At 39.2% G+C, this 13,588-nt stretch overlaps 1 protein-coding gene across 4 annotated transcripts in view; it reads left to right on the plus strand.

Moving 5' to 3' along the window:
• Nucleotides 1-13,588, plus strand: part of LNX2 (ligand of numb-protein X 2) — a 59,646-nt gene that overhangs the window by 30,098 nt on the left and 15,960 nt on the right. For all 4 annotated transcript variants that reach the window (XM_082043649.1, XM_082043646.1, XM_082043647.1 and 1 more), the window contains 3 exons: nucleotides 2,392-2,907; nucleotides 11,002-11,240; nucleotides 12,321-12,520. In XM_082043649.1, the coding sequence (XP_081899775.1) occupies nucleotides 2,507-2,907; nucleotides 11,002-11,240; nucleotides 12,321-12,520 (840 nt within the window). In that variant the 5' untranslated portion in view covers nucleotides 2,392-2,506. The remainder of the gene's footprint in view (nucleotides 1-2,391; nucleotides 2,908-11,001; nucleotides 11,241-12,320; nucleotides 12,521-13,588) is intronic.

Raw genomic sequence — 13,588 nt, forward strand, 5'->3', positions numbered from 1 at the left:
TAAAACACGACAGTGAAAGCCTGATCACTCAATAACTTCTCATTTTACTTTTTGTTCAAAATTGATAGGGAGCTATTTAAAAAAAAAACATAAAAAACAAAAGGGTTTAATTGCAGCCTTCCTAAAGAGAGGTGCAGGTATCTTTGACCGTAGCAAGTATGTGGTCAAAGTATCTCATGGTATATTTACTGTGTGACACTGCCTGGTGCTCTGCAGCAGACTGGCATGTGAGTCACATAGACTTCAAAGGACAGAAATGCTGGAAGCTTTCAGGTACGTGAATTCGGGATGCTCACCGTCAGGGGTCCGTGACAGACCTCCGTAACTGCAGTACATTGAATGGTTCCTGGGTGTTTCTGTAGCCTGGCTGATGTAGGACTTGCTCCTTTCTTGGGACCTGGGTGACTGGGAGGAGGAGGAAGAGTCCTGCTCATAGTCAATAGCAGAAGTGCATCTGGCATTTGGGTAACACACTGTTAAAATGTCTTTCTCTGCCAGTTCTGCATGTCCCTTTTCTCTACCCTGCCTGTTGGGGCTGCCAGTACCCCCACGTACAATATGACATGTGCCACGTATTCCTCTCCTGGAGCTCTAAATGGCAAAATAATTTGTTAAAGCCGCAAATCAATACAGTGTTTTTCTAGAACATTTATCTGGTTTATTTTGCGTTACATAAAGGGCAGCCATTAGGCGGGTCTCATCCCTTCTGCGTTAATCCATGAAGGCAGAGCGCGAGCGCTGCAGTTCGAGCACGAGGGCCCCGCGCGCGGCTCTCCTGAGCTGCCCTCCAATCTTCGAACTCTTATATAATACATTTAAGACTGGTTTTTGAGTAATCTCTTTTGGGGTCTCATTTTGCATTCGCAGTCTCCAGTAACAAAGAACAACTATGCTCTTCCCTGGTGAAATCCTTTCCAGAAGGTGCACATTATCTAGTACGAGGCAGGGCAATGATGAGCATCAATTTCCACGGCAGAATAGAAGCCTGGATTACAAATTACTATTTAATCCTTTTTGCGTCAAAGGATATAATAATCCTTGTAAAATGTGCTCTAAGTCTTATGCTTGGCTGTGTGAGGTTAAGGGGCAAAAACCAAACCAGGGATTCTCTTAAAAAGTAAGACATGGTGAAATGCATGCATTCCACAAGAATTTCTGAATATATTTATGACTTCATTTCAGCAGCTAAAAATAAAGGTGGTGGGCTGGTACCTAGACTAGCAGTTTTCATTTCTCTGTTTGCTTGCTACTACTCTACTAGAACACAGTAAGCATCTGTCATGAGAGTTGCTTGCTGAATAGCAATAAAGAACTTGGCCACAAAGTAAACATTTCTCAAATTTGTTTTTTTTTTTTTCCCCACCAATGAAAACATTAACGAAAACTAATGAATGAGGAGGCCTCTAAAGTACGTGAGAAAACTTATTTTGTTTTCGAAGTTATCCTGTTATGCGTGTCAAGCAATGTGATTTTTGTAAGGGAGAGAAGGGTAAATAAGGTTGGGAGGGGTAAGGATTCAGTGTTTGAAATTGCAGACTGATGGCTGCTCAGTTTCCTGACCAGGCAGCTATTTTAAGAGAGGCAAAGTTGAATAATTATATAGTTTGGAAAAGAAATCCCGCAGTGACTGACTTACATTCCTTTGACTGACATGATTATTGTCACATTGAATATGCTGTAATTTTGTTAGATAAAAAGCAAAACAAATTAGTTGTTTGGAAACAGTAGTTTCATATGGTTAGTTTATTCCATATTTTTATTAGTGGCCTCTGTACTAAATCAAATGTGGTGTACTGGATAGAATCAGTCCTTCTTACTGTGTAGCAGCCCACAGAGAAAATGTGAAGTTAAGTGGTGACAAGCATGCAATATTACTGATAGAAAGAACAGGGTAAGGGGCTTGTTGCTGTTGGTTTTAATGCAATGTATTTAGACCTTTAATGTGTAATATTCTACATCAATAGTCAAAATTTTTAAAAAAAGATAATAGGACCAGACTAAAATCATAATCTTATATAAAAGAATACATTTAATTACTTGGTCAAATAACCATTATCCCACAATAGGATATTTTTGTGCTAGACAGTAATTGCACGCTTCTGGTGTGACATTGCGTAATGCGGTGTCCTTGTTGTCACAAACTGGTCATCTTGCAGGTGAAAGCTGTGCAGTGCAGCAGCTGTTATGAAGCTGTAAAATGTTTATGTTGTAAAAGGAATCGTACTTACACATTTTTTTGTTGCTGTCTTCTGTGACGAATTTACAGAAAACGGGAATATTCTCTTACTCTGGCTGTTGTGTTTTGGTAAACCCAGAAGAAGTCAAAAGTTCTGACAAGAACTTTTGTAATTCATGCAAAATGAATGATTATTATACCTTTATTTGTTGCAGAAAATGACACTTGACTGAAGAGCATAAGTCACCCTGGAAGGAGTTGCTCCCCTCTGAGCTTTAAGTGAGCAGCCCTGTCGTATGAGGAGGATCCGTCAGCCTTCTTAGCTGTACAATGGGCACCACAGGTGACGACATGGCTTCGGTGGAGCAGAACGCCTCCTTGAACCCGCTGTGCTTCGAGTGCGGCCAGCAGCACTGGACAAGGGAGAACCACCTCTACAACTACCAGAACGAAGTGGATGATGACTTGGTCTGCCACATTTGCCTTCAGCCCTTGTTGCAGCCGTTGGACACTCCCTGCGGACACACTTTCTGCTTCAAGTGCCTAAGGAACTTTCTGCAGGAGAAGGATTTCTGCCCGTTGGATCGAAAAAGACTCCATTTTAAACTCTGCAAAAAATCCAGCATTCTTGTTCACAAACTGTTAGACAAGCTATTTGTTTTGTGCCCCTTCTCTTCGGTGTGTCAGGAAGTCATGCAGCGATGTGACCTGGCGGCACATCTCAAAAACAGGTGAGCGGGGCAGGTGCTTGCATTGCGTGTTCCTTGCACGTTTCGTAGGTCAGTTTGTGTAGCATTAGGAATTGAGGGCAGGAAGGGTAAGAGTGTTGGTGGTGGGGTTTAAATTTGTAGTAGAACACCATAGGAAATGATCAGTCTGTAACTGGGCATAGCTGGAGCACTGGATCATCTTTTGGGCATTGCGCTTCAAGAATAGTGAGGCGCACTTCAGGAGGGTCATGGGGAGAACAACATCATTCATTACAGAGGTCTTGACAACGTGATTTAGCAGAAAAAGTTAAAGAAAACGGTCTTGTTTATCATACGGGGACAAAAGGCTGAAGGAGGGGAAAAGAGATGTACAAACCACATCTGCAAAGAGGAAGGAAACAATGCAATAGGAACAAAGGAGATTTAGTTCAAATTTTAAGAAAAAAAGCTTTAGAATGATCCGGCACTAGTGTAGGTTGCTTGGGGGTGGGGTGGTTGTGTACTCCCCACTTTAAGAAGTGTTTCTGAACATATTAAACCAGACTTTGTCAGGAACAGTTGTGGCAGAATTGATTCTTTGAGTTAGGCAGATGAACAGGCTATCTCTGGAGACTCCTTCAAGACCTGTTTTTCTCCATGTTAAAAAAAAAAAAATCTGTTTTCTGAACAGGTTGGTAGTACGTCGTGTGAGCATGCCGTACTTTCTAGGATTGTTTGTTTGTTTTGATTGCTTATAAAACACTTCCAACACCCTGTTAATTTGGTAGAAACTCATGACTTCACACCAGTGGGATGTTTTGGTGCATCTGTTGCAAGTGATTTTTTTGTGAGAGAGATACATTCTGAAATTACTTGCACCTAAATGTTTAGGACCTTATTTTGAACTGTTAATAATTTTAAGGTTCTTCTGCTTTATGCCATCCTACCCTAAATATTTAAATATTGAAAAAAGGCCATGATAGAAAGAGGGAAATAAGATTATTGTAAGGTTGGACCAGATGATTCTTGAGGTCCCTTCCAACCTGGTATTCTATGATTGTCAAATTCAGATAGAATAACACTTCATATTGTGCAGACTAGTGCACTTTTGTTCTTTCAGCAAAGGAATTGCCTCCATACGATGTGTGTGCTGCCCTGCTACATGAAGGTGTTTTATTCTTCTCTGTAAGGAAAATCCTTTTTTCTGATGGAAAAATGTTAATCTTGTTTTGAGGGGTACATTTGACTTCTTTTGTTTCCTCTATAGAGTGGAGTATATTTTCAGTAAATAAACAGAATTCTGTTAGTTATTAGTTATTTCATTACATGAGTCATGAACAAGAACTTGGACATACCATTTATGTTAAAGCTAAAATATGGTGGAATTAATGAGTCAGGGCTAAAAAAAAAAATAATGCATATCTATACCAACTAACTTAAAACTGTTTAGGGTTTTATGAAATTATAAGAAGAGTATAGTTAAGGATTTCCTAAAGAAGGAAATTATGTATTCAAAGGCGATGCATCTGACATCAAAAGGATCCAGTTAGGTGAATTGCATCTGCCTCCAGAAAATATTCCCTGTGCACAACTCAGTGCTGTTTGAAGACCTATGTTCATTTCACAGAGAAAGGTTTCGGAAAAGTATGTAACTGTCCTTGCAAAAAACATTAAACCCAGAAGAATAAGCATTGCACATAGCAATTGTACATAGACAAAAGGCACTAGGAAAATACAATTCCATATTGGAGTATTTTTGTCAGCAGCATTTGTAAAAACAAGCATATTGTCTGGTGAAAATGGATGGTAGGAGTACTAACTCCTCTGGTCTCCTCAGTCACCAGCTGACATGAGATCTTTTCATTTCCATAACTTAATCATGGGCTTTGTTCTCACCTGCATTGCTTTCATTCATTTTGATAATATTTCCTTTTTTTTCCTTTTTTTTTTTTTTTCTTGTTTTTTTTTTTTTTTTTTTTTTTTTTTTCTTTTTAAATTTCTCCACAGTTTCCACGTTAGCTTAGGTTCTTGCTTGTTTCATCCAGGCAAGTCATTTCTAACGTATATGATGACTCAGGGGTGATGAGGCCGCCTAACTGTTCGCTCAATTTATAACCTTCATATTGAATGGATTTGATTTTAATAAAAAGCAACATGTTAGCAAGATTCCTGCTTCATATTTGGTTCATCCTCTGGTTTCCCACTGTCGTGTCCCTCACCTTTCCAGTCCATTTTCCTTGGTTGACATCTGTTTGAGTGATATTAGGGCTGTTTACAACAAGGCCACGTAATTTATTTGTACATGGAACACTATGCTCACTTTAGGTATACATGAAATATTCATTTACTTAATGCACAAGGTTATTATGAAATCCAAGTGAACTGAGTCACTAGCTTTCCCTGTCTGGCAGCTGCAAAAAAAACCTTCAGCTGCAGAAAGCTGCTCATCTTCAATTCTGTCTGTTGTCTTGGGATGCTGATACGCATTTTGAGAATATGGTGATTTACAGTTTTCAATTAAGTTTATTTGCAAACATTTGATCATCTGTAAACTATCACTGCTGACATAAACAATGTCTGCAACTCCATAGCTTGAATTTGATTTTAAATGGATTAGTGAATCCAGTAAAATTCTACTGCTGATGATTAAATGTAGGAAAGAAATATAAAATTCAGTATAATTTTCAGCACAGATTAATATAAACCAGTTTCAACAAGCCTTTCTATGAGCTAGTTTGTATTTCTAAGAAGTGCAATATGGTTGGTTAGTTTTCATTGTCTAAAAACATTCACACTCAGGTTTTCCAGTGTTGTAATCAGCACCATTTGAGCATAAAAGCTCGAAGAAAATGTCATCGTATCCAGCAGGCACCTCGGAGTGTGAGGTTGCTTCAAGCTGCTCCAGCAAAGAGACGAGAGGCACAAGACACAAACTTGATTACTTCATGGTGACTAATTGCATTCCATGATACCTCTTCACAGAAAGAAAATATTCTTGATTTATCAGTCTTTCAGCTTCATCACATTCACTTGGGAACTGTGGTTTTCAAAGTTAAACACAATGCATATAATCTGATGTAAAGAAAAAAAATATATGTGCACTGTTTTTCCTAGTCACTTGGTATAGAAAAATTTTAATAGGTGCCAATTTCACTTCTAAATATCAAAGGTAAATTTATCAGAAGAAAAGCCGACAAAATATACTGAAATTTTTTGTGTATGATTTTAATTAATTTAGTTCTTGCAGATTATTCAGGCCTGAATAATCTGTATTGTACAAAAACATACTCTGAAATTTGTACAACTTTTTAGTGAGAGGGTTAGCTGTTGAGTTCATGTATTGCTTTTGCATTGGGCTTCAGTTTTTGCTTCCTATATTCTCCCATGGGGGCTTAAGTTATCATTTTGGATTTTTCCAAGTGTTCTGGCGCTGAGGCTGACATTCAAGGCAATTTTATGTCAAGTTAAGTTTGAACTTTTAATAGGATTGTGTTTTCTGGAATTGAAGAAATTATTGAGCTATTCACTGTGTGTCCGTCAGCATGCTTAATATATGGATGTAGACTAACAAGATCCACAGGAAAATTAGTTGTATAAATACAGATTTTTATCATTCAAACACTTGGCAGTCCTGCTTATTTTGGTGTTTACAATAGTGCTGCTGGGTCCTGTTCTTCCCCTGTGGCCTCATGTTGGCTGCGAGCACTGTCCTACCCTGCTTGTTGTAGCACCAGGAGAAATGAAGAGGATCTGTAGAATTTACCCTTCTCTTGGCAGGTCTTTTCTTACAGCCGAGCAGTGGATAGGCAGCAGATTCAGAGTTTCTCCATGCCCTGTGGACTCTTTCCCTTGCTGGAAAGGTGAAGGATCTTTCTGTGGTGGGTCTTTGCTCTGAAGCCTCTTGGTTGGATCCCTGGATCATTTGGTATGAGAGGGAAATGTGCAACAAAACCATTCTTTCTTTTTTTTTTTTTTTTTTTTTTTCTTTTTCCTGAGTATTCCCAGATTCCCAAATCAAGATAAGTCCTAGTGCCCCATTTTCTTTTTTCTTTTTCTTTTTAAATTTTTTTTTCCCAAAAGGAAAAACAAGTTTCAAACACTTAACTTCCCAAAGCAGCACCATGTTTTATTCTGAATTGCAGCTGTTAATCTTGCCAGAATTAGTTTAAGGTCACTTTGCTGGCAATAGCAAAGGCATTTGGGTTGCTTCTCTGCAGTCTTTGCTTAGATTCAGCTCCTACTTGGAAAACGATTTAGTGCAACTGGTTTGAGGCTATTTGGTGCGTTTGCTTTTATCAAACCGCTAGACTGGGCAGAAGCTGATGGCATAAATTACAAAGAAATCTTTATTTTCAGTAGTCGGTGAGCAGATCTGTTTTTTGAGCCCCTACTGTTATTCCATAGAACACACCGTAAACTACATCTTAATTTTGTATGAAAGCTCTGCGGAGAGGGATTGCTGCCAGTGTTCCAAGAAGTCAGCTTTTAAATGAGAAACACAGCAGCCTTGGCTGAAAAGAAGAAAAAGGTAAACTTTTCTTCTGTCTGAGGTGAATCAAGAGGAGTTGGAGGTAAAAGCTACACTTTGTCACCATCCAGAATTAAGCAAAAGCTGGTGCTGAAGGAAGGAGAGGAGGGAGTCAATCCGTATAAGCACAGGCTCATTTTACGTCCCAAGAACAACTGCCCTTTGAGTTTCCTGATAAATAACATCGCTCAGTTGTTTTAGCTGGTTGTTTCAGTATCTCTGCCATTGGACACTTTGATTCATGAAAGAAATTAAATAATTCCTGGAAATTCTAAAAAACATGCCCACCTTTCTTCTCGCTTCTAGCCAAGATACTCTGGCTTTGCAGGTAGTTATGAAATGCTGTTCCTGTAAGACACATTTCAGTCTCATTTCAGCCCTTATTTATGCATTTTGTTGTGTGAGAATAGGTTCCTGTACCCATAAAAACAATCTTCAGTGCTAGTTTTGATCCCAAGATGCCCAACTGTGTGCATAACTTGTTAAAAGATTTAGTCCAAAATGCTCTTTATCCCAGACTTCGGGCAAAAATAGTATTAGTGAAAGTGTGTACCTTTAGATATTTATTGGTGCTTGTTAACTGTTACACTTGTCGTATGGTTTTGCTGTTTGTGAATAATACATTCCTACTGGCAATAAAAGTCTTTTTATGTTGCAAGTGTAAATGGAAAATTTCCTTACAGGTGTACTTGAATACCAATACTGAGTTTTACTGCTTGGTAGGTGGCAGATCGTGTTTAAAGACTGAGGAACTGACAACCCATGAACTAAGGTCTCCACCAGACAACTGCTTTCCTGGCAATGCAGTTCCACTATACTGGGCTGAAAGTCATAGTCTGTTACAATTACTGGTGAATTTGAGGAAGAATATATATTGGTTTGGTTGGGTTTTTTTGTTTTGTATCTATTCATTTATTTATTTTTTGTGGGGTTTTTTGTTTGTTTTTTGGGTTTTTTTGTGTTTTGTGGGGTTTTTGTTTTGGTTGGTTGGGTTTTGGTTTGGTTTTGGTTTGGTGGTGGTGTTTTTTCCTTTTTTGCCTTGTAGAGTTGGAATAGGTGTGCTCAGGAGGTTGTTTACATTTCCTGATATTAGCCTTTGAAATGATAATTAAATATCACTGGCAAAAATAAACTTCAAATCTATTTATATTTCACATGATGACTTTCATCAGCTGCCTGGTAATGGTGGGGGAATGTGCTCTGTGAGGGAAGACCTGTCTATGGTTTGGAAGGCTTTGACAGAAGTAGGAGAGTTCTGAGAGTGATTTTTTTTGTTCTGTCCTGGTTTTATATAGTTTAAAAAATAATACATTTCCAAGGTGTGCTTTACCGTCTACACCAGCTCCTTGGGGATCCATGGCTCATGTGAACTGGCTGCATGAGAGTCGAGAGCACAGTGTTTTAGTAGAAGATAGCAAAAGAACCATCTGGTTCACAAGTGGTCCAGCGAGGCTGGACTCTGCAGCTCAGACTCAGCGGGATTGAAGCGTGGTCCTCTGACAGTGTCAATTTTGAGTGATTCATTCACCTTTCTGCTGAAAATCGCACTTTCTAGCAGAGCAGTGGAGGGACAGCAAGGACGTGGCTTGGGGTGGCTTTGTCCTCAACTCTGGCAGGTTGTTGTGGGACAGCACATCTGTCAGAGCTTCCAGCAGATGAGAGGTTTCCTCTGCAGGAACATTTACTCCTTGCTGTATTGCTGCAGAAGTTAGTGATGTTGGAGATTAATCCTTTGTTTTCCTGTTGTCAGTGCTAAGATTTGGGGGATTGTGGGGCTAACCTATCAAGTTAAAGTATTTTAGAAATTTTGAGGAAAGGGATTGCATCTTTCCTTTTCTTGGCCTTTTGGGATTCTTTTTTTGAGGTTGACATTGTGAAATGGTGAACAATAAAAACTTCCTGCCAAGTTTCACCTGTACCTGTGGGTCTCTGGCCACCAGAATAAATTGAGACCAGCCAGTATTACCTGACCAAAACCAAGAAGTAGGGTTATGTTCCTTCATTAAAATCAGAGAAACATTTTCACAAAGCAAAACCTTTCAAATAATTTTCCTCTTTCACGGTTGTGCTTTCTTAACTTTGTAGAACAGCATGACTAGTAGTCTCCTTGGGGAATGCCCCAAGAAATGGTTACTTAAATGTGTAATTTCATAACATGAACCATCTTCAATTTATGTATTTAAGTGTATTCCACAGCACATTTGGGTTACCAAATGCCATTCTTCTAAACATATATATCATTATATATAGAGATATATATGACTTCATGTATGTATAACGCTGCTGGGGGTCACAAAAGCTGTACAGGTATTTTTATCAACATACTTCAGAGCTGAATTGCTTTGTTAATATTTCTTCAAAATCCCTCATTCTGAAACGGTCTAATCATCTAATTATCAAATCCCCTTCACAGAATGTCAGAACAGAATTGTGATTCTTAAAACGTTCTGGTTTAACAAGTTAGGACATGATTCGACTTTTGCTCTGTTAACACACTTATTCTCCCGTTGCAAAAAGAAAGCATTTTTTTCTTTTGTTTTAACAACTCGTTAAGTTCTCAAACACGGAGTCTTTTCAAGAACACAGCTGCTTTTTTCTGGCGCTGCTACAGTATGAGCATATTTAGGTGATCAGCAGCTCCAGAAGCAGAAACTTTAAAGATACCAGATACTGAAAGAAGTAGAATATCAGATGCTGGCAAAACTGTCACATGGGCAGATGTAAGACTGATATCCACATCCAATTATCTACATGTAAATGTAAGACCATTTGATAAATGAAGACTTACCATGAGTTCGCAACATCGCAACCCTTTTTTGCAATAAACTGTTGTAGGATTTTAAACATAAGCAAAAAAACCCACATTGCACTAGGAATAATGGGAACTCTCAAAAATTTATTTACACTGAAAAGTGCAAAATGCCGATGGAGCGTCATTACCTGAGGGAAAGGAAAAAACTGCACCTTCTATGTGAAGTCAGGAATTAAAAAAGGGAGACAGGAGGAGGATGAATCACCAGCTATTGATTCAAGAGGAGATGATGAGCAGATCTGTTACTTTTGCTAAACTTTTCATACAAACTTTAGACAAGCATTTTTTTTCCAGTACTTTAACACTTAGGTTGCAATACAGGTAAAAGGTTCATCTCTTTCTTTCCTCCCCGAAATGACCCCAGGAAAATACGATGCTTCCTTTTCTCTTGGCTTACTAAGGTGAAAGGAGATTGCTTCGGGGGGCTCCAGATGTGTCTTTGAATGGGGTGTCTCTTCTCTGGAGTTTTATGCAAGACTTGTTTAATCTTCTCAGCAAAGTTATCTTCCAGAAACTGGAGTGCACGTAACAGTCCACATTCACAAGGTGTTACTGCACATGTTGTTCATGGCCGGAAAACTATGTAATAAAAATTTTGTGAAGAAGGCAGTATTGTTTTGGGATTCTGTCCACTCAACCATTTTGGCCTTAAAATCCAATGTGTTTAATATTTTTTATGATTATTTTAAAGCTATGGCTTTGAAGAAGACTGATTTCATTTGATGGAGTACCTAGGCATTTTGTGCTACAATCATTACTGCAGGCTTGAAGTGCAGTATAAACCTTGTCTTCACAGGTGTCCTGGGGCTTCTCATCGAAGGGTCGCTCTGGAGAGAAGGAAAACGAGTAAACTGCAAGCAGAAGTGGAGGGCGAGAGCGGTCCTGGTGGGACGGAGCAGCCTGGCAGTTTGTCTCCGGACGCGGATCAGGGAATCGTGCCAGCCGAGCAGAGCTTCACCTCGCCCGCCCTTCCAGCCTGGACAGACGAGCCCGGCATCGATAACCCACCTTTTGAGGAGAACACAGCAGCAGATAGTATGTCATCGCTTGTCTTCTCAAGTCTCTTTTGTCAGATGTGAAAATATTTGTGGTGTCAGAGCTTGTCTCTTGCCGACCGTGAACCTGCATCTTCTGCTCTTTTCTCATGCAGCTCCTGGAGAAATATTAGTGGGTTTCAGTTTTGTTGCAAGTATACAACTGGGATACGGTCACTGTTAGGAAGGAAAGAAGTATCTTGCAGTATGTGCTGGATATCGTGGTGCTATATCATCATGTATCATCATGGTGCAGAAGTTCACGTTAATCTAGTAGTAGTACTGTTCTTGCAGTGATTCGGAAGGAGCATATTTTCTGTAAAATTACAAAAGTTGTTTTCTAAGATGAGATTTCTTTTCCCCTGTTTCCCCTTCCCCTCCTGCCCGGATCAGCAGCCTTCCCACACACAGAGAGCTGTCCTGCTCAAGCGAAAAGGCAGCTGAGTAGCTCCTGCATCCATCTGCACCGAACAAGCAGTAACGTCTCTAGCATCTGGGATTTTAGAGAGGAAGCACTGAGCCTTACTGCAGAGGAGGGTGGTCCTGTCCCCTTCCTTCTCCTCTGTATTTGCCATCCTTTAGCATCCCCCTTTTTCCTCTTCAGTTGCCTCCATGTTTGCTTCAGAAATGGGCTCCTTCTCTTGAGCCGGTAACTCAGTGGCAGCTCCTAGTGCAGTTGTGAGACCGGCTGACAAAGAGGCACGGCCATGTCATGCTGCGTGGGGTAAGCCCCAAACAAATTGTTGTTGTTGTCATCATCAAACGTGAATATACCAGTGACCAAATTGGAAATGAAGTGTATGGAATTTACTGTAAAGGACAAGATACAAAGGATTCAGAGTGTCATTTTCTGATCCAAATGACCCCATTTCATGAAGCGTGGATGCTACTAAGTTGTTAGAAAGCTGTTTCTAACAAGCTGGGTGTTCCAACAAGTAGTGGAACTAACCCAATTGCACTTGTTTAGTTTGTTTTTAAGCCGTTGTCGTGTGGCCTGTTTACACTGTAATTTGGTGATTTGCTTTACTGAATGAGGTATAAAGGATGTTAACCATCTTTCTTTTTAAAAAATAATCGGCAGCAAATCAACAGCCACCTACCCTGCCTGAAGGAGAGATCACTACTATTGAAATTCATCGGTCTAATCCTTATATCGAATTAGGAATTAGCATAGTGGGTGGCAATGAAACACCTTTGATCAACATTGTCATTCAAGAGGTCTATCGAGATGGGATCATTGCCAGAGATGGAAGACTTCTTGCTGGAGACCAAATACTTCAAGTATGGAACCTAATTACGTATTCTGTCCGCTTGCTTTCCATTCGCTCCTTGCAGAACTGCTTGTTAAATGAGATGAGAGATCTTCCTTGTTGGACTATATTGTGTAAATGTTAGCTTTGCAATTATCAGTTGGAAGGCAAATTAATATTCAGAGCAGAGCCTGTTGTTCTAGCATTTGTGGCTATCATGCTTTATATTGTTGGTGGCATCAGCCTTCTAGAATTATTTTTCCTCTTAGCATCTCTTATGAGTTTTTAAAACATGGGTTTATTTTTCTGTTTTTAAATGTCGTGAGACTTGTTCTTCATTTCAACTTTATGCATGCTTTCTGAAGGAGCCCAAGATTGCTTCTGGATAACAAGTTAGCATAATTTGTCCTATGTAAAAAGCAATTTGTGGATTGTAAGGTTGACTTCATCTAAACAGCTATTTTAATCTGGCTTCACTGTCATCTTCCATAGCCCAGGCAGCCAACCTGCATATTTCAGTATGTGTAGGAGTCGATATTTTTCACTGACATGGTTTGAAAGAAGGTGCTCTAAGTATTTTTCAAAAAAATAGACAAAATTAAAGTTGGTTATGATAGTGTGCATTTTTTTAAGTAGTTACCCACAGACAGTGTAAAAAGATCCAATTATTTTAACTTTTGAGTTTTAATTTTATATTAGGGGAAGGGACTCTTAAGAATGGACATAAACAAGATGGTCCTCCATCTTTTTCTTCTATTTTTAATCATTCCACCTGAAACAAATATATTACCATAATTTCAAAATTACTTGAGTAGCAATGTTGGCTTTTGATCTGTGAGCCTGAGATCTGCCTTTCAGTAGTATTTTCATTTCACTTTTTTGAAATCAAGATGATAGAAGTAGATTTAAATACTGTAGTTAACCTTGGAATTAAATCAGTTTGCACTTCAGAAAATAAAGTCCCTTTTGAGAAATGTGTCTTTTTCCTCTCTTGGAGTGTTAGCATAGTGGCTGGCCAAGAAAGTGACCCAAGAGGTTTCCAAGATGTTGCCTTTTTAACAAGCAGAGGCAGACACTGATTGAATGCTGCCTAATTTGT

The sequence above is a fragment of the Streptopelia decaocto genome, assembly GCF_964273445.1.
Source record: "Streptopelia decaocto genome assembly, chromosome: 1".
NCBI classification, from domain to species: Eukaryota; Metazoa; Chordata; class Aves; order Columbiformes; family Columbidae; genus Streptopelia; species Streptopelia decaocto.